Source organism: Melospiza melodia, chromosome 30 (genome assembly GCF_035770615.1).
Source record: "Melospiza melodia melodia isolate bMelMel2 chromosome 30, bMelMel2.pri, whole genome shotgun sequence".
Classification (NCBI taxonomy): Eukaryota; Metazoa; Chordata; class Aves; order Passeriformes; family Passerellidae; genus Melospiza; species Melospiza melodia.
Genome location: NC_086223.1, coordinates 1,161,726 through 1,181,693, shown reverse-complemented (window position 1 = coordinate 1,181,693; position 19,968 = coordinate 1,161,726). Strand labels below are relative to the sequence as shown.

Sequence of the window (19,968 nt, the reverse complement as noted above, 5' to 3'; positions counted from 1 at the left end):
CGGTGCGGGAAGGGGGGCTCCTCCTGTGCATTCCGGGGTCCCGGTGCGGCTCCAGGGGGCAGCGCCCGTGCAGCGGGGGGGCCCTGCAGCCCGGACCCTCCCCCTGCGCGGTTCGGGGGAGCCCCGCAGTTTGGGGGGTCCCGCTGCCATCGGGGGGTCCCGCTGCGGTTCGGCGGGGCGCCGCAATGAGCGGTCCCGGCGCGGCTCGGGGGGCTCGGTGCGGCTCGGGGGTCCCGGCGCGATGATGGGTCGTGCACGGTGCAGCGGGGGGGTCCCGGTGCTCTCGGGGGGCTCCCGCAGTGTCGGGGGGCCCGTGCGCGGCACGGCGGCGGCTCCGCAGCGCGGCCGGGGGGGCCGGGGGGGCCCCGCTGCACCGCGCCGGGCTCGGCGCTGCCGCCGGCGCCGCTGCCGTGTGTCCGTCCCCCCCCTCCCCGCCGTGGGGTCCGTCCCGCCGCGTGGCCCTCGCGGGTGACGCCCCCAGACCCCGATCTCGGGGTGACGCCTCGGTCTGGGGGGGCTGCGCGTGGGGGGGTCAGCGTGTGTCCCCCCTCCAGCCGCGTCCTTATGGGGGTCCCATCCGCGTCCCCGTGGGGTGGCACGGCCGAGGGGCGTTCCCCGTTATCCCGCGGTCCCCCCCCTTTTCCTGCAGAGCCTTGTCTAACGCTGCCGACCCCCAGGTCCCTTCTGGGGGTGCCCCCAGCCCCCCCATCCCGGCGAGCACCGGAGGGGAGGGGGCCGCATCCCGCCCTGGGTGGGTGCTCGGGGGGGGCTCGGTGCGGGCTCAGAGCCCCCCGTTTGCTGCGGGGGGAGTTTTGGGGGTCCCGCGGTGCTGACAGCGTTTGGTCCCGCAGGGCTCCCGGGCGGCGCGGGCACAGCCCCGGTGCCCCGGCCGGCGCTGACGGACACGCGGCTCTGCGAGCCCCCCCGGCACCCGCGGGCCACCATGGACCCCCAGAGCGACGCAGGTGAGAGCCGAGGGGGGCTGTGCCCGCTGGGCACCGCCGTGTCCCCCCTGGGCACTGTCCCCTGTCCCCGCCGTGTCCCCTATCCCTGCTGTGGCACCCCGCAGATATTGGGGTACCGGGGCCCGCAGCAGTGTTCCGCCCACCGGGGCACACCCGCCCCAAACGGGGGTACCGGGGGCACCCCCTGTCCCGGTTATGCCAGCCGGTGCCGCCGCCGCCCCGCTGGGAGGGGAAACTGAGGCACGGCCGGCGGCCCCGTCGTGGCGCGGCTCACACGTGGCTCTTTATGGCCCCGGGGGCGGGTCCCCGCTGCCCCCCGGGGGTGCCACGCGTGGGGACAGGGACAGCCAGCCGTGCTGGCCGCCGGGGCCGTGCCCGCGCTGTCCCGCCCTGTAATTATCCCGGGGGGAGCTCCGGGCGCGCTGGTGTCCCCCCCGCGCTGCTCCCGCCCCGAGGGGACACGCGGCAGCGCCGACACCGCGGGGGAAACTGAGGCACGGGGCGGGGGCCGCGTGTCCCCTCTGTCCCCGGCCACCCCCCCCGGGTCCCCGCCGGTGTTGCTGGAGCGCGGCCCGGCCGTGCCTGGCACGGGGCTGGCACGCGGCGCGGTGGCACGGGGACACGGCCGGGCCGCCTCTGCCATCCCCGGCCGCTCTCTTTGGGGTCCTGTCCCGCCTTTGGGGCTGTCTGAGGGGGTTTGGGGACCCCTCGGGGATGGGGACATCGGGGACGTGGCAGAGGCCACCGCTGTGCTCAGTGGTCCCCATCCAACCCCTGGGGGTCCCCGATCACCCCCTGCGGGCTCCGTCACCACCCTGGGGCTCCTTTTCGCAGCCCCATCCCAGAACCGGGGGGGTCCGATGGGCGCCGGTCCCATCTCAGGGCGCACCCCTCTCCCTGCTGGAGTTCTGGGGGTCCCCACTGCTGTCCCCAGCACCCCCGCGGGTCCCCCGTGTGTGCCACCACCTCTGGGGGGCTCCGCCGCCCGGTTTCCCCCGCTGTGCGCTGCCGTGGGAGCCGGGGGAGGAGCCCCGGTGGGATTTGGGGTGCAGCCCCGGGAAGGGGCTCCGGGAGCCGGGCGGGCCCGTTGCCGTTGCCGTTCCCGCGGCCTCCCGGCCGCCGGCAGCACCAGAAATAACCGGGCTGACGTCAAGGCCCGAAGCACCCCGGGGGGGGCAGCGGGGGGGGGCGCGGGGTGTCCCAGAAATATCCCGGCTATTAAAAGGCTTGGCTCGGGATTAACGCCTGGTAAATAAACGTGGCGCTGCTGGGGGGGTTACGCACGGTCTGGGCGCCATAGGGGGGCTCCCCGTGGGTGAAAAGGGGGGGATTCCACGCCTCAGCACGGTGTCACCCCCCGTCCCGCTCAGCATTGTCCCTGCAGAGCCGCCTGGGGACGGCGACCCATCGGGAAATGTGCTGGGCTGGCAGCTGTGCCCCCCACCCAGCCCCTCTTGGGGGGTCTGGAGTGGGATTGGGGGGGGTCCCTCGGCCTCCAGGTTCCCAAAATGGGGTTAATCCCCCCCCCCTCGGCACATCCCAGCTTTGGTTCCGGCAGCGCTGATTAACGCGGATTAACGTCCCTGGTAATTAGCGGGATGTGGGGGGTGCCACGGAGCTGGGGGGTCCTGGGGACCCCCAAACCCCCCCCAGGCAGGGCAGCCCGTGCCCCCCCCAGCCCCCGGGGCAGTTGTGGGGTGCGGCGGGGTCTGGGGGGGGCAGGGACACAGCGCATCCCCTGCCCCCCCCCCAGCACAATTCCCTATTTATAGCCGGCTCCTCCCGTGCTGTAGCCGGCTATTTCCAGGCGCCACAGAGAATAGCCTGGATTTGGGGGGGGCCCCTCGACCCTGCCCTGCCTGCAGTGGGGGGGCTGCAGTGGCTCCCGTCACCCCAAAACCCAGGGGTGCTCTGTGACCCCCCCAGCCCCACCTGCTGGGGAGGGATTTGGGGGGCTGCAGTTGGGTTTGGGGGTGCAGGTGGCCCCTTCCCCACACCCATTCCCAGCCCGTTCAGGGGGTCCCGGGTGTCTCTCTGCAGAGGGGGGGTCCGGCCGTGAGCCCCCGCTGGAGCTGCTGCCCCGTGTCCCCCTGCACGCTGCCCTGCCCGCCCCAGGTGAGTGGGGGTGGCCCCCTGTGCCCCCCAAAACCCGGTGAGACCATCCCATACCCGGTGATGCCCCCCAAAACCCAGTGAGACCATCCCATACCCGGTGATGCCCCCCAAAACCCGGTGACACCATCCCAAACCGAGTGACACCCCCCCAAACCCGGTGACACCCCCACAGAGGCGTGCAAGGGGGGAGCTGCTCTTCAGGTGTGTAAGAGGGAGAGCCCCCCCCTTGCACAAACGTGTGTGCAAGGACAGGTGGCTGCAGCCCTGGGGACCCCCAGCCCCTCCCGTGCCCCCCATTCCATGGGACACCCCCATTGTGCCCACGGGGACCTCTCTGTTTGGGGGGCTCCGGGCAGCAAGGGGTTAAACGCCCGTGTCCCTCAGGGGGGCCGCAGGTGGGGGTGTGCCCCCACTGACCCCAAAGTGCCCCCACTGACCCCAAAGTGTCCCCCTTGGCACCTCGGAGCTGGGTGCTGAGACCCCCCCGTTGCACCCCGACCCCCCTCGGGGCACTTTGGGGACCCCCGGCTGAGGGGGGGGGCTACCAGGAGTACCCCCAAATACCCCCGGGAGAGCCAAGCCCTGGGGGTGGTCGGGATATTGGGGTGGTCGGGATATGGGGGGGGGTCTGGCTCTTTTTTGGGGGGGGGGGGGTGCAGGAGTACCCTGGTGTACCCCCAAATACCCCCCCGGGCAAACCAAACACCGGGATTATATGGGGGTGCTGCTTCTCCTGGGGTTGTCTGTCTGTCCTGGGGGGTCTGTCTGTCCTTGGGGATGGGGGGGGGTCTGTGCCCCCCCCTCTCCGTGCCCGGTGACGTCCGTGGGTCCGCGCGGGGACACGTCAGTGCCCGTCAGTGCCCGTCAGTGCCCGGGGGAGGGGGCTGGGCTGGGCTGGGGGGGGGGGGCGCTCATTGACATGCACCGCGTGCCCCCCCCCGCCCCTCCCCGCCCCCACCTTCCTGTGCGCGTGGGGCCGCCCCCACCCCCACCCCGATCCTGCGTGTCCCACCCCTCCCTGGCCGTGCCCCCCCCACGGTGGGTGTGAGGGGGATATTTTGGGGGGGGGGGTCGGTGTGTGCTGCAGATGGAGGGGTTTGCATTGGGTGAGGGACCCCCGTTTTTATTTTTGCGGGGGTTAAGTGGGGAAGGGGTTTATCCAGGTTGATGGGGCTGGGGGAGACCCCTGAGAGCTTCCTTGATACCCCCAACCCCCAGATCCCACCCCAAACCACCACTGACCCCCCCTTCAATGAGTCCCACCTCCCAGCATCACCCCCGGGACACCCCCAAACCGCTCTGCGCCCCCGGAGCCCCCCAAACCTGCCCCTTGAGCCCCTGCCAGCCCCCTCCATCCCTCCCGGGCTGTCCCCATCCCATTTCCCCCCCGACCCAGCGTGTCCCCATGGAGATGGAGGGGCTTGCATTGGGTGGGGGGCCCCCTCGGTTTCATTTTTTGTGGGGGTCGATGCAGGGGGATGGGGCTTGGGGGAGATCCCCGAGGGCTTCCTTGACGCCCCCAAGCCCCAGAACCCACCCCAAACCACCACTGACCCCCCCATCTTGGAACATCACCCCCAAACCGCTGTGAGCTCACCCCAAAGCTGCCCCTCGGACCCCCCCCCAGCCCCCTCCATCCCTCCCGGGCTGTCCCCATCCCCTTTTCTCCCTCGCAGCGTGTCCGGCAGGGCCGGAGGGGCCGGGGCCCGAGGCGGGGGTGGACGCGGGGCTGGCGGCGGCGCGGGAGCAGCAGCTGCAGCGGGAGCTGGTGGCCCTGAAGCAGCAGCAGCAGCTCCAGAAGCAGCTGCTCTTCGCCGAGTTCCAGAAGCAGCACGAGCACCTCACCCGCCAGCACCAGGTGCAGCTCCAGAAGCACCTCAAGGTGGGTGGGGGGGGGGGGGTGTGGATGGGGCTGGGGAGGGGGAGATTGGGGGTGTGGGGATCTGGGGGGGGATGGAGATGGGGGGTGTCACCCATTGGGGGGGATGGAAATGGGGAGAGGGATGCTGGGGATGATGGGGATGTGGGGTGTCAGTCACTTTGGGGGGATGCTGGGGATGATGGAGATGTGGGGTGTCACCAGTCTGGCAGAGAGATGGGGCTTTTGGAGGAGTATTGGGGATGATGGAGATGTGGGGTGTCACCAGTCTTGGGGGGGAGATGGGGCTTTTGGAGGAGTATTGGGGATGATGGAGATGTGGAGTGCCACCAGTCTGGGACTAATGGGGGTTTTGGAGGAGTATTGGGGATGATGGAGATGTGGGGTGTCACCAGTCTGGGACTAATGGGGCTTTTGGAGGAGTATTGGGGATGATGGAGATGTGGGGTGTCACCAGTCTGGGGTGACGGAACTGGGGAGAGGGATACTGGGGAGGATGGAGGTGTGGGGTGTCACCAGTCTTGGGGGAGAGATGGGGCTGTTGGAGGGGTGTTGGGGATGATGGAGCTGCTGGGGGAGGAATATGGGGCTGATGGAGCCACGGGGTGGGATATTGGGGCTGATGGAGCCTTTGGGGGGCATACAGGGAGTGATGGAGCCGTGGGGTGTCACCGATGGAGGGCGAGGGAGCCATCGGGGGGCACACCGGGGGTTCCAGCACCTGCCCTCAGGGCCGGGGGCTCGGGGGGGCTCCCGGGGCCGTTCCCGGGGTGCCACGGCGGTGCCCCCTCCCCACAGCAGCAGCAGGAGGCCCTGGCAGCCCGGCGGCAGCAGGAGCTGGAGCAGCAGCGGCAGCGGGAGCGGCAGGAGCTGGAGCAGCAGCGCCTGGAGCAGCTGCAGAGCCTGCGCCCCAAGGAGCGGGGCCGGGACAGTGAGTGGGGGGCTGGGGGGGGGGGATGTGGGGGGCTGCGCTGCCCCCCTGACCCCCCGTGCTGCCCCTCTGACCCCCCCCGTGCCCCCAGGCGCCATCGCCAGCACGGAGGTGAAGCTGAAGCTCCAGGAATTCCTGCTCAGCAAGACGAAGGAGCCGGGCCCCGGCCCCCCCAACCATTCCCTCCCCCAGCACCCCAAATGTTGGTAGGTGCCCCCGAGCCCCCCCAGGACCGCCCCCTTAGCCACCCTGGGGGTGACCCGGGTGTCCCAGCGGGGTCTCTGCCACCTTTCCCCCCCCCCCATCCCTCTCCAGGGCTCACCACACCTCGTTGGACCAGAGTTCCCCCCCCCCAGACGGGCAGCCCGGGGACCCCCCCGTCCTACAAGCTCCCCCTCCTCGGCACCTACGACGGCCGGGACGATTTCCCGCTCCGCAAAACCGGTGGGTGGCGGTGACATCGCCGCGGGGGTGGCACGGTGACACTCCTGGTGGTGACACTCCTGGCGGTGGTGACGCCCTTGTGTCCCCAGCGTCCGAGCCCAACCTGAAGGTGCGCTCGCGGCTGAAGCAGAAGGTGGCGGAGCGGAGGAGCAGCCCCCTCCTGCGGCGCCGCGACGGCTCCGTGCTCAGCGCCTTCCGCAAGCGCCACGTGGAGATCACCGGTGCGTGCCGGGGACGCCGCGGGGGGGACAGTGGGGACACCGCGGGGACGCGGGGCTGGCGTCGCTCACGCAGGTCACCGGTGCTTCCCCAGAGCTCCCGTGGCCTCTTGTGGCTGGGGTGACACGTGTGACACATGCAGGGTGTCAGGGTGTGGCACAACGTTTGACAGAGGGCAAATGTCCCCGTAGCCTTGTGGCAGAGGGCAGTGTCCTCATGCCCGTGTGACACGTGTGTCACACACTGGTAGTATGTGACACAGAGCAGTGTCCCCGTGTCCGTGTGACACACGCGTGTCCCACCCACAGTGTCAGGGTGACATAGGGCAGTGCCAGTGTGTGACACACCGTGTGACATGGGGGGCAATGTCCCCGTGCCTGTGAGACAGAGGGCAGTGTCCCCATGCCCGTGTGACACACACGTGTCCTGCAGTGTCTGTGTGACACAAGGCAGTGTCCCCATGCCCGCGTGACACACATGTGTGTCCCGCACTGTGTGTATGTGACACAGGGCAGTGTCTGTGTGACACAGGGCAATGTCCCCATGCCCATGTGGCACAGGGCAGTGTCCCCATACCCGTGTGGCACACGTGTCCCCCCGCAGTGTCAGTGTGACACAGGACAGTGTCAGTGTGACACACGTGTCCCCGCAGTGTCAGTGTGACACAGGGCAGTGTCAGCGTGACACACCTGTGTCCCCATGCCCGTGTGACACCCGTGTCCCCGCAGTGTCAGTGTGACACAGGACAGTGTCAGTGTGACACAGGGCAGTGTCAGTGTGACACACCTGTGTCCCCATGCCCGTGTGACACCCGTGTCCCCTGCAGTGTCAGTGTGACACAGGGCAGTGTCAGTGTGACACGCCTGTGTCCCCCATACCCGTGTGACACCCGTGTCCCCTGCAGTGTCAGTGTGACACAGGACAGTGTCAGTGTGACACAGGACAGTGTCAGTGTGACACCCGTGTCCCGTGCAGTGTCAGTGTGACACAGGACAGTGTCAGTGTGACACCCATGTCCCCGCAGTGTCAGTGTGACACAGGACAGTGTCAGTGTGACACCCGTGTCCCCGCAGTGTCTGTGTGACACAGGGCAGTGTCAGCGTGACACACCTGTGTCCCCATGCCCGTGTGACGCCCGTGTCCCCGTAGTGTCTGTGTGACACAGGACAGTGTCAGTGTGACACAGGACAGTGTCAGTGTGACACCCGTGTCCCCGCAGTGTCAGTGTGACACAGGACAGTGTCAGTGTGACACGCCTGTGTCCCCATGCCCGTGTGACACCCGTGTCCCCCGCAGTGTCAGTGTGACACAGGACAGTGTCAGTGTGACACACCTGTGTCCCCATGCCCGTGTGACACCCGTGTCCCCGCAGTGTCAGTGTGACACAGGGCAGTGTCAGCGTGACACGCCTGTGTCCCCATGCCCGTGTGACACCCGTGTCCCCGCAGTGTCAGTGTGACACAGGACAGTGTCAGTGTGACACAGGACAGTGTCAGTGTGACACCCGTGTCCCCGCAGTGTCAGTGTGACACAGGGCAGTGTCAGTGTGACACACCTGTGTCCCCATGCCCGTGTGACACCCGTGTCCCCGCAGTGTCAGTGTGACACAGGGCAGTGTCAGCGTGACACGCCTGTGTCCCCATGCCCGTGTGACACCCGTGTCCCCGCAGTGTCGTCAGTCTGCAGCAGCGCCCCCGGCTCGGGGCCCAGCTCCCCCAACAGCTCCCACGGTGCCCACAACGGCCTGGCCGCCTCTGTCCCCAACATCCACAGCGAGGTACGGCCCCGTGGGGACAGGGACAGGGATGGGGACACGCGGGTGGCGGGGAGGGTGCCAGTGGTGTCCTGTCCCCACACGTGTTGGTGGCATGTTTTGTGTCCCTAACGTGTCGGTGGTGTCATGTTCCCACACATGTTGGTGGTGTATCCCCACACGCGTTGGTGTCCTGTCTGTCCTGTCTGTCCTGTCCTGTCACCCTCGGGTGTTGATGCCACCTTTGCCGTGTGGTGCCACAGCAGCTCCTGCCCCAGCCCCGCGCCCTGGCCCTGGACGGGGCCCAGCTCAGCCTCTACACGTCCCCATCGCTGCCCAACCTGTCCCTGGGGCTGCAGGCCACTGTCACCGTCACCAGCGCCCACCTCCCCGTGAGTGGGGGCACAGGGACACTGGGCTGGGTGGCACCGGGGCCCTGGGCTGGGTGACACAGGGACCCCGGGCTGGGTGACATGAGGACCCCGGGCTGGGTGACACAGGGACCCTGGGCTGGGTGACATGAGGACCCCGGGCTGGGTGACACAGGGACCCTGGGCTGGGTGACATGAGGACCCTGGGCTGGGTGGCACAGAGACCCCGGGCTGGGTGACACAGGGACCCTGGGCTGGGTGACATGAGGACCCTGGGCTGGGTGGCACAGAGACCCCGGGCTGGGTGACACAGGGACCCCGGGCTGGGTGGCACCAGGATCCTGGGCTGGGTGACACGAGGACCCTGGGCTGGGTGGCACGAGGACCCTGGGCTGGGTGGCACTGGGGCTTGGCTGGGGGGACATGGGAATCCCACAGGGACCTGGAACTCCACAGAGGGAACATAAGGCACCCATGGGGACATGGGGACACTGTGGCGGGTGGCACTGGGACGTGGAGCTCCACGAGCGGGGGGATATGGGGATGCAGTGGGGAGTGGCACGAGGGCCTGGCACCCTACAGCAGGAATGTGGGGACCCCGCAGGGGTGGCACAGGGGCCTGGCAGCCCTGGGGTGACATGGGCACCCCCGGTGTCACCGCTGTCCCCGCAGGTGTCCCCCAAGCTGTCGCCGCAGGCGGAGGGCGAGCGGCCGGGGGTGCCCCCGGGGGTGTCCCCGCTGCGCCCCGGGGCCGCCCTCACCGGGAAGTTCCTGAGCACGTCCTCGATCCCGGGCTGCCTGCTGGGGGTGGCCCTGGACGGGGGGGACACCCCCAGCGGGTCCCCGTCCCTGCTGCAGCACGTGCTGCTGCTGGAGCAGGCGCGGCAGCAGAGCACCCTCATTGCTGGTGAGCCCCAGGCACCTCGGTGTCCCCTCGGTGTCCCCTCGGTGTCCCCCTGGTCCCCACTCGGTGTCTAGTGTCTCCCTGATCCCTCCTTGGTGTCCCCTCTGTGTCCCCCTGCTCCTCCCTCAGTGTCTCCCTGACCCATTCTCAGTCCCCCCTCAGTCTCTCCTCAGTGTCCCCCCAATCCCTCCCTCAATGTCCCTATAACTCCCCCCCTCAATGTCCCCTCAGCGTCCCCCTGCTCCCTCCCTCAATGTCCCCCCAATACCCCCACATTGTCCCCATAACCTCCCCCTCAGTGTTCCCCTGCTCCTTTCTCGGTGTCCCCCCGATCCCCTCTGAATGTCCCCTCAGTGTCCCCTTTATTCCCCCCCCCCCCCCAGTACTTCCCCAATTTGCCCCCCGTTTTCCCCCCAGTCCTGCCCAGTTCCCCCAGTTTATCCAGCATTTTCCCAGCGCTTGGGGGGGGCCGGGGTGGCTCTGACAGTGTCCCCATGTCCCCACAGTGCCCCTGCACGGGCAGTCCCCACTAGTGACAGGGGGGCTCTGTGGGGCTGGGGGTGGCTCTGACAGTGTCCCCATGTCCCCTTAGTGGCCCTGCACGGGCAGTCCCCGCTGGTGGTGGGAGGTGGATCGGGGGACTCTGTGGGGTGGATCGGGGGGCTCTGTGGGGCTGGGGGTGGCTCTGACAGTGTCCCCATGTCCCCTTAGTGCCCCTGCACGGGCAGTCCCCACTAGTGACAGGGAGGCTCTGTGGGGCTGGGGGTGGCTCTGACCCGATGTCCCCGTGTCCCCGCAGTGCCCCTGCACGGGCAGTCCCCGCTGGTAACGGGAGATGGACTGGGGGGCTCTGTGGGGCTGGGGGTGGCTCTGACAGTGTCCCCGTGTCCCCGCAGTGCCCCTGCACGGGCAGTCCCCACTAGTGACAGGGAGGCTCTGTGGGGCGGGTGGTGGCTCTAACCTGGTGTCCCCGTGTCCCCGCAGTGCCCCTGCACGGGCAGTCCCCGCTGGTGGCGGGAGGTGGATCGGGGGGCTCTGTGGGGTGGATCAGGGGGCTCTGTGGGGCTGGGGGTGGCTCTGACGGTGTCCCCGTGTCCCCGCAGTGCCCCTGCACGGGCAGTCCCCGCTGGTGGCGGCGGAGCGGGCCGGGGCTGCCCGCGGGGGGGGCAGCAAGCTGCCGCGGCACCACCGGCCCCTGAGCCGCACGCAGTCCTCGCCCCTGCCCCAGAGCCCCCAGGCGCTGCCCCACGGGCCCCTGCAGCAGCACTTCCTGGACAAGCAGCAGCTCCAGCTGGCCAAGGTGGGCGTGGGGGGAGTGTGGGGTGGGTGTGCTGGGGAGCTTTGGGGCACCACTGACCCCCCAAATACAGCAGGGGGAGCGGTGCGAGCGGGGGAAACTGAGGCACGGGGTGGGAACTGGGGAAGGGCTGGACGAAGGTCTGTGGGGTGGCTGGGGTGTGGGATGGGTGTGGGGTGGGCACGGGGCAGGTACGGGGTGTGGGGGCTCACCTAACCCCCGTGCCCCCCAGCTGCTCCCCAAGGGGGCGGAGCTGGCACGGCAGCCCCCCACGCACCCCGAGGAGACGGAGGAGGAGCTGACGGAGCAGCAATCGCCCCCCCCGGGGGACAGGGGCCCCCCCATCGCCCTGGTGTCCCCAGAGGCCCCTGGGGACCCCCCGGAGCAGCCCCAGGAGCCCCAGGGCTGCCAGGAGCCAGGGGACAGCGGGGACGAGGCCCCTGGGGACCCCGACGTCACCGAGCTGGGGGTCACCTACAAGCAGGTGAGACTTTGGGGGGCACCCGACCCTCCCCAGCTCCCTGAATCCCCCCCAGACCCCAGCTCCGGCACCCCCTGCCCTCCCCCCCCCGTGTCGGGGACGCTGCAGCCGCAGCGATGACTCGCGAGGGTCGGTGACTCATCCCCCCCTCTGTCCCCTGTCCCTGCCGCCCCCACGCCGTGACCCCCCCTCGGTGAGTCAGCCGCCCCCTCCCCTCCCCTCCTGGCCAGGTGTACCCCGAGGCGCCGCTGCAGCTCTTCCCCGCGCCCCCCCTGGGCGTCCTGGCTCTGCCCCACGCCGCCCTCGCCCGCACGCAATCGTCCCCGGCCAGCGTGAAGCCCCCCCAGCCCGAGGGGCCCCCCAAGCACCTCTTCACCACAGGTACGGTACTGGGGGGTGGGGGGGGTCCCTGTGCCTCGGGGTGCTGGCATTTGGGGGGTCCTGTGCCATGGGGAGGGGCAGGGATGGCGGTGTCCCCCCCTCTGAGGGTCCCTTTCTGTGGTGGGGCTGTGGGTGTTCCTCTCCTGTGGGGTTCCCAATCCTGGGGGGTGCCCAGGGGTCCCCCAGCCCCACAGGGTCCCTCTGTCCTCTGGGGTTCCCAATATTTTGGCACGTCCTGGGGTTCCTCAGTGCCACAGGATCCCTTTGTCCCTGGAGTTGCCCTGCTCCATAGGATCCTTCTGTCCCCTGGGGTTCCAGATATTTTGGAATGTCCTGGGTCCCTCAGTGCCCCAGGATCCCTCTGTCACTTGGGATCCCCAGTACTTTGAAATGTTCTGGGTCCCCCTACACCACAGGATTCCTCTGTCCCTGGATTCCCAATGCCTTGGAATGTCCTGGGGTCCCTCAACTCCACAGGATCCCTCTGTTCCCTGGGGTTCCCAATACTTTGAAACGTTCTGGGGTCCTCTTACACCGTAGGATCTCTCTGTCCCCTGGGGTTCCCAATATTTTGGAATGCCCTGGGGTCCCTCTATAGCAAAGGATCCCTCTGTTCCCTGGGGTTCCCAATACCTGGGGGTGCCTGCTGTTCCCCCATCCCACGGATTCCCTTTGTCTCCCGGGCTTCCCCACACTTTGGGGTGCCCTGTACCCCCGGGATCCCCCTTCCCCCGGGGGTGTCCGGGGGTGCCAGCTGTGCCAGCTGTGCCGTGCCAGGTGTGGTGTACGACACGTTCATGCTGAAGCACCAGTGCACCTGCGGCAACACCACCATCCACCCCGAGCACGCCGGCCGCATCCAGAGCATCTGGTCCCGGCTGCAGGAGACGGGGCTGCTGGGCAAGTGTGAGGTGAGGAGGGGTCCCCCGTGTCCTGAGGGGGAGTCAGGACGGCGTGGGGAGCCCGGGGGGCTCAGCCTGTGCCCCTCCGCAGCGGATCCGGGGCAGGAAGGCGACGCTGGAGGAGATCCAGACGGTGCACTCGGAGCACCACGCGCTGCTCTACGGCACCAGCCCGCTGAACCGCCAGAAACTGGACAGCAAAAAGCTGCTGGGTGGGTGCTGGGGGGGCTTCTGGTGCCTGGGACCCCCCTCTCTAGAGCTGGGGTCACCTTGGTGCCCTGTTCCTTGTGATCCCTCTGTTCCCTGTGGGTCTCCATCTCCAGGAGGGTCCGTGTCCCATGGAGGGTTCCAGTCCTTGGGGTGTTCAGGGGTCCCATGGGATCCCTCTGTCCTTGGGGTTCCCTCATTCCTTGGGGTGTCTGGGGTTCCTCCTGTCCCATGGGATCCCTCTGTCCTTGGGGCTCCCCCATCTATTGGGGTGCCTGGGGTTCCCCCATCCCACAGGCTCCTTGTCCCCTGGCATTCCCAATCCTTTGGGGTACCCAAGGGTGCCCTTTTCCCATGGGATCCCCCATCCCCTGGCGTTCCCAATCCCTTGGGGTGCCCTTTTCCCATGGGATCACCCTGTCCCCTGGGATTCCCAATCCTTTGGGGGTGCCTGGGGTTCCTCCTGTCCCACAGCGTGTCCCGTTGGCTCCTTGTCCCCTGGCATTCCCAATCCCTTGGGGTGCCCAAAGGTGCCCTTTTCCCATGGGATCCCCCATCCCCTGGCGTTCCCAATCCCTTGGGGTGCCCTTTTCCCATGGGGATACCCCTGTCCCCTGGGGATCCCCCATCCCTTGGGATGCCTGGGGTTCCTCCTGTCCCATGGGATCCCCCATCCCCTGGCGTTCCCAATCCCTTGGGGCGCTCAGAGGCCCCGTTACCCCACGGGACCCCTGTGTCCCCTTGTCCCCATGACCCCTTGTCCCCGCAGGTCCCATCACCCCGAAGACGTACGCGGTGCTGCCGTGCGGGGGCATCGGGGTGAGTGTGGGGCAGGCCTGGGGGCGTCCCCGGGGTGGCCGTGCCCCCGTGACCCCCGGTGTCCCCGCAGGTGGACAGTGACACGGTGTGGAACGAGCTGCACTCGTCCAGCGCCGTGCGCACGGCCGTGGGCTGCCTGCTCGAGCTGGCCTTCAAGGTGGCCGCAGGGGAGGTCAAGGTGAGCGGGTGGCACTGTCACTCTGTCACCCTGCCTGCCTGCACGTGTCCCTCCCTGTCCTGTGCGCGTCCTTGTGTCCCAGTTGTGCCCCAGTGCCACATGTGTCTGTGTCACACACACACATCCCTCTGTGTCCCACACATGTCCCTCCCCGTCCCATGCGTGTCCGTGTCCCAGTTGTGCCCCAATGCCACATCTCTGTGTCACACACACATCCCTGTGTGTCCCACCTGTGTCCCTGTGTCCCAGTTGTCCCCAATGCCACACTTGTCTGTGTCACACACACACGTCCCTCTCTGTCCCATGCGTGTCCCTTTGTCCCAGTTGTCCCCAATGCCACACTTGTCTGTGTCACACACACACGTCCCTCTCTGTCCCATGCGTGTCCCTTTGTCCCAGTTGTCCCCAACGCCACACTTGTCTGTGTCACACACACATGTCCCTCTGTGTCCCTCTCTGTCCCCCAGAACGGCTTCGCTGTCATCCGCCCCCCAGGCCACCACGCCGAGGAGTCCACGGCCATGTGAGTACAGGGACAGGCTGGGACCCTCACCCAGGGCCACCCCCTGCCCAGTGCCACCCCCTCCCCTGATGTCCCTTGTCCCCAGGGGCTTTTGCTTCTTCAACTCAGTGGCCATCTCGGCCAAGCTGCTGCAGCAGCGGCTCAGCGTGGGCAGGATCCTCATCGTGGACTGGGTAAGGGGGGCACAGGGGTGACCCCACAGGCCTTGGGGGTGGCCTTGGGGGTGTCCCTGACCCCCGGGGTGCCCCCCCAGGACATCCACCACGGCAACGGGACCCAGCAGGCCTTCTACAGCGACCCGCACGTGCTCTACATCTCCCTGCACCGCTACGACGACGGCAACTTCTTCCCGGGCAGCGGCGCCCCCGAGGAGGTACCGGGGGGGTTTTTGGGGTGTGGGGGGGGTCCCTCCGTGCCCCCCTGAGGCACAGGGGGTCACCCGTGGCTGTGCCCAGGTGGGCAGCGGGCTGGGCGTGGGCTACAACATCAACATCGCCTGGACCGGCGGCGTGGACCCCCCGATCGGGGACGTGGAGTACCTGACAGCCTTCAGGTGGGGGGGCTGCGCCTGGGGGGGCTCCACGGCCATGGGGGGGCTCTGCTTCGGGGGGTTCCTGAGCCCCTGGGGGGTTCCTGAGCCCTTGGGGTGCGTCTGTCCTATGGGAGGGGTCCCTGTGTCCTTGGGGAAGGGTCTCTGTGCAGTGGGGAGGGGTCCCTGCATCAGGGGGTCCTCTGGATCCTGGGAGGGTCCCTGCTCACCTTGGGGGGGATCCCTGCACACCTTGGGGAGTCCTGCTCACCTTGGGGGGATCCCTGCACACCTTGGGGAGTCCTGCTCACCTTGGGGGGGTCCATGCTCACCTTGGGGGGGTCCATGAACACCTTGGGGGGGTCCCTGCTCCCTGTGGGTCTCCCCGCGTTCTGGGCTGTCCCTGTGCTCTGGGAGGATCCCCATGTCCTGGGGGGTGTCCCCGTCCTCCCGGGGGGCTCCCCCAGCGCTGGGGGGGGGTCCCGAGCCGCCGCTGCCCCCCCCAGGACGGTGGTGATGCCCATTGCCAAGGAGTTCTCCCCGGACCTGGTGCTGGTCTCTGCCGGCTTCGACGCCGTCGAGGGCCACCTGTCCCCTCTCGGTGGCTACTCTGTCACCGCCAAGTGTGAGTGGGGGTCTGGGGGCATTCTGGGGGTCTGGGGGCCTTCTGGGGGTGGGACCCCTGCCCTGGCACCCCTCACCCTGTGCCCCCCCCAGGTTTCGGGCACCTGACCAAGCAGCTGATGATGCTGGCGGGCGGCCGGGTGGTGCTGGCGCTGGAGGGGGGACACGACCTGACGGCCATCTGCGACGCCTCCGAGGCCTGTGTCACCGCCCTGCTGGGCCTCGAGGTACAGGGGGACACCCCTGGGGTCACCCCGAGCCCCCCCAGCCTTCCTTGAGGAGCGTGCTGGGGCTCACACCCCGTGTCGTGCCTCAGTTTCCCCTCGTTGGTTGGTGAGGGGCTCTGGTTTCATCTCTGCTGTGGCTTTGGGGGGGCTGTTGGCAGTTTGGGGGCGCCGGTGGCAGTCTGGGTGTTCTGGTGGCAGTCTGAGGATGCTGGTGGCACTTTTGGGGGTCTGACAAGGTGTCCCCCCCAGCTGGAGCCCCTGGACCCAGCCCTGCTGCAGCAGAAGCCCAACGCGAACGCGGTGGCCACGCTGGAGAAGGTCATCGAGATCCAGAGTGAGGACGGGGGCACGGGGGGTCCCCGAGGGGTCCCTGGGACCGGTTCTGTCACAGGGGGGGACACGGGAGGTCCCCGAGGGGTCCCTGGGGCTGGCTCTGTCATGGAGGGGACACGGGGGGTCCCTGCCCCCTCGGTGCCAGCCCTGTCCCCGTCCCTGTTCCCAGGCTGGCGCTGGGGCTCTGTCACAGGGACACGGGGGCTCAGTACCCGCTCGGTGCCAGCCCTGTCCCTGTCCCTGTCCCTGTCCCTGTCCCCAGGCCGGCACTTGGGGCTCTGTCACAGGGGGACACGGGGCTCAGTACCAGCTCGGTGCCAGCCCTGTCCCTGTCCCCGTCTCTGTCCCTGTCCCCAGGCCGGCACTGGGGCTCTGTCACAGGGACACGGGGGCTCAGTGCCTGCTCGGTGCCAGCCCTGTCCCTGTCCCCAGGCCGGCACTGGGGCTCTGTCACAGGGACACAGGGGCTCAGTGCCCGCTCGGTGCCAGCCCTGTCCCTGTCCCTGTCCCCAGGCGGCACTGGGCTCTGTCACAGGACACAGGCTCAGTGCCCGCTCGGTGCCAGCCCTGTCCCCGTCTCTGTCCCTGTCCCCAGGCCGGCACTGGGGCTCTGTCACAGGGACACAGGGGCTCAGTACCAGCTCGGTGCCAGCCCTGTCCCTGTCCCTGTCCCCAGGGCCGGCACTGGGGCTCTATCACAGGGACACAGGGGCTCAGTGCCCGCTCGGTGCCAGCCCTGTCCCTGTCCCTGTCCCCAGGCCGGCACTGGGCTCTGTCACAGGGACACGGGGGCTCAGTGCCCGCTCGGTGCCAGCCCTGTCCCTGTCCCTGTCCCTGTCCCCAGGCCGGCACTGGGGCTCTGTCACAGGGGGACACGGGGCTCAGTGCCCGCTCGGTGGCCAGCCCTGTCCCTGTCCCCGTCCCTGTCCCCAGGCCGGCACTGGGGCTCTGTCACAGGGGGACACGGGGCTCAATGCCCGCTCGGTGCCAGCCCTGTCCCTGTCCCCAGGCCGGCACTGGGGCTCTGTCACAGGGGGACACGGGGCTCAATGCCCGCTCGGTGCCAGCCCTGTCCCTGTCCCTGTCCCCAGGCCGGCACTGGGGCTCTGTCACAGGGACACAGGGCTCAGTGCCCGCTCGGTGCCAGCCCTGTCCCTGTCCCTGTCCCCAGGCCGGCACTGGGGCTCTGTCCGGCGCTTTGCCGCCGCCGTGGGCCGGTCCCTGCTGGAGGCGCAGCGTGGGGACACCGAGGAGGCCGAGACGGTGACAGCCATGGCCCTGCTGTCCATGGGGGCCGAGCACGGCAGGACAGAGCCACAGGCCAGGTACGGCCTGGGGACACGGGGGGACACAGGGAGTGTGTGACAATGGGGGACACAGGGAGTGTGTGACAATGGGGGACACAGGGAGTGTGTGACACTGGGGGACACAGAGGGACAGAGGGGGGACACGGGGAGTGTGTGACAATGGGGGACATGGGGCTGTGTGACAATGGGGGACACAGGGAGTGTGTGACAATGGGGGACACGGGGGGACAGAGGGGGGACACAGGGCTGTGTGACAATGGGGGACACAGGGAGGGTGTGACAATGGGGGACACGGGGGATGTGTGACACTGGGTGACACAGAGGGACAGAGGGGGGACACGGGGGCTGTGTGACAAGGGGGGACACAGGGAGTGTGTGACAAGGGGGGACACAGGGAGTGTGTGACAATGGGGGACACGGGGGATGTGTGGACAGTGGGGGACACAGAGGGACAGAGGGGGGACACGGGGAGTGTGTGTGACAATGGGGGACACAGGGAGTGTGTGACACTGGGGGACACGGGGGGTATATGACACTGAGGGACACGGGGGGTGTGTGATAATGGGGGACACGGGGGCAGTATGACACTGAGGGACACGGGGCTGTGTGACAATGGGGGACACAGGGCGTGTGTGACAATGGGGGACACGGGGGGACACAGGGGGGACACAGGGCTGTGTGACAATGGGGGACACGGGGCTGTGTGACAATGGGGGACACGGAGGGTGTGTGACAGTGGGGACACGGGGCTGTGTGACAATGGGGGGACACAGGAGTGTGTGACAGTGGGGGACACGGGCCGTGTGACAATGGGGGACACAGGGAGGTGTGACACTGGGGGACACGGGGGATGTGTGACACTGGGGACACGGGGCTGTGTGACAATGGGGGACACAGGGCATGTGTGACAATGGGGACACGGGGGGACAGAGGGGGACACAGGGCTGTGTGACAATGGGGGACACGGGGGATGTGTGACACTGGGGGACACGGGGCTGTGTGACAATGGGGGACACAGGGAGTGTGTGACAATGGGGGACACGGGGGTGTGTGACAATGGGGGACACAGGGAGGGTGTGACAATGGGGGACACGGGGGGTGTATGACAGTGGGGACACAGAGGGACAGAGGGGGGACACGGGGGGGTGTGTGACAATGGGGGACACGGGGGCTGTGTGACAATGGGGGACACGGGGGTGTATGACAGTGGGGGACACAGAGGACAGAGGGGGGACACGGGGCTGTGTGACAATGGGGGACACAGGGAGTGTGTGACAGTGGGGGACACGGGGGACAGAGGGGGGACACAGGGCTGTGTGACACTGGGGGACACGGGGGATGTGTGACACTGGGGGACACGGGGCTGTGTGACAATGGGGACACAGGGAGTGTGTGACAATGGGGGACACGGGGGGTGTGTGACAGTGGGGGACACAGAGGGGGGACACAGGGCTGTGTGACAACGGGACATGGGGGATGTGACACTGGGGACACTGAGGGGTACGAATGGAGCCAGGTGTGACACTGAGGGGACACGGGGCACACGAGGGGGGTGGGAATGGAGCTGGATGTGACACTGGGGGGGACACAGTGGAAATGGGGGGGGGGTGTGACACTGGGGGACACATGGGGGTGTGAATGGAGCCAGATGTGACACTGGGGGACACAGGGGGACAAGAGGACGCAGGATGGGGGTGAATGGAGCCAGATGTGACACTGGGGGGACACAGGGGGACGTGAGGGACATGGAGAGGGTGTGGCATGAGGGACATGGGGATGATGTGACATTTGGTGACACGGGGGACGCAGAGGGTGTGTGACACTAGGAAACAGGGGGGTGTGAATGGAGCCAGGTGTGACACGGGGGGACACAGGGGTGTGAATGGAGCCAGGGGTGACACTGGGGGTGTGACACATGTCCCCATGGGGGATGACAGCCACTTGTCCCTGCCCTGCCCAGGGCCAGCAGAGGAGCCCATGGAGGCCGAGCCCACGCTCTGACCCGCCCGCCTCATCCACCAAACCAAGGAACACCTGGAAAAGATGAAAAAACACACAAAGAAAAAAAAAAAAAAATCACAGTAAAAGGAAAAAAAAAAAATCCAAAACACACACACAAAAAAAAAAAAACACTAAAAAAAAAAAAAAAAAAGACAAAAAAAAAAAAAAAGGCAGAAAAATCGAAAGGAAACCAGAAAAAAAAAAAAGAGGAAAATATTTTCTTTTTCTATTAAAAAGAGGAGAAAAACACAAAAAAATCCCCCCGCCCGTCCTGTGCCCCCGGCTCCCCGCGGTGTTTGCGGTCGTGTCTCTTGTGCAGCAGCAGTTCCACCAGCACCCCCTGTCCCCTGTGTCCCCCCGTGTCCCCAAATGTCCCCTGTGTCCATCAGGTCCCCCCTGGGGCTCCTCGAGATTTTTTTAGGGTTTTTTCCTTATTTTCCCCCCATTTTTGTGTCTCCCCGCCTCGTTCCCTCCTGGCTCCAGCTCTGTCCCCCCCTGGGGGAGGCAATGGAAATATTCGTGCCTTTAAGTAAGTTTTTGGGTTTTTTTAATGCCTTAATTTCCCTTCATTTGGGTTT

The 19,968-nt window shown here is 67.6% G+C and overlaps 1 protein-coding gene across 1 annotated transcript; it reads left to right on the top strand.

Moving 5' to 3' along the window:
- The first annotated feature begins 862 nt into the window (after window positions 1-862).
- On the top strand, window positions 863-19,484 carry HDAC5 (histone deacetylase 5). Its single transcript, XM_063178977.1, is given in 27 exon segments — window positions 863-965; window positions 3,006-3,080; window positions 4,757-4,962; window positions 5,758-5,890; window positions 5,982-6,096; window positions 6,206-6,236; window positions 6,238-6,334; window positions 6,424-6,555; window positions 8,224-8,330; window positions 8,570-8,698; window positions 9,350-9,584; window positions 10,685-10,881; window positions 11,111-11,362; window positions 11,590-11,740; window positions 12,518-12,651; window positions 12,734-12,854; window positions 13,619-13,668; window positions 13,739-13,846; window positions 14,314-14,369; window positions 14,455-14,542; window positions 14,623-14,742; window positions 14,825-14,922; window positions 15,405-15,523; window positions 15,616-15,749; window positions 15,999-16,083; window positions 17,254-17,408; window positions 19,352-19,484. Coding segments are annotated over 27 exon segments (3,189 nt in total). The 5' UTR covers window positions 863-943; the 3' UTR covers window positions 19,391-19,484.
- Window positions 19,485-19,968: the final 484 nt, after the last annotated feature.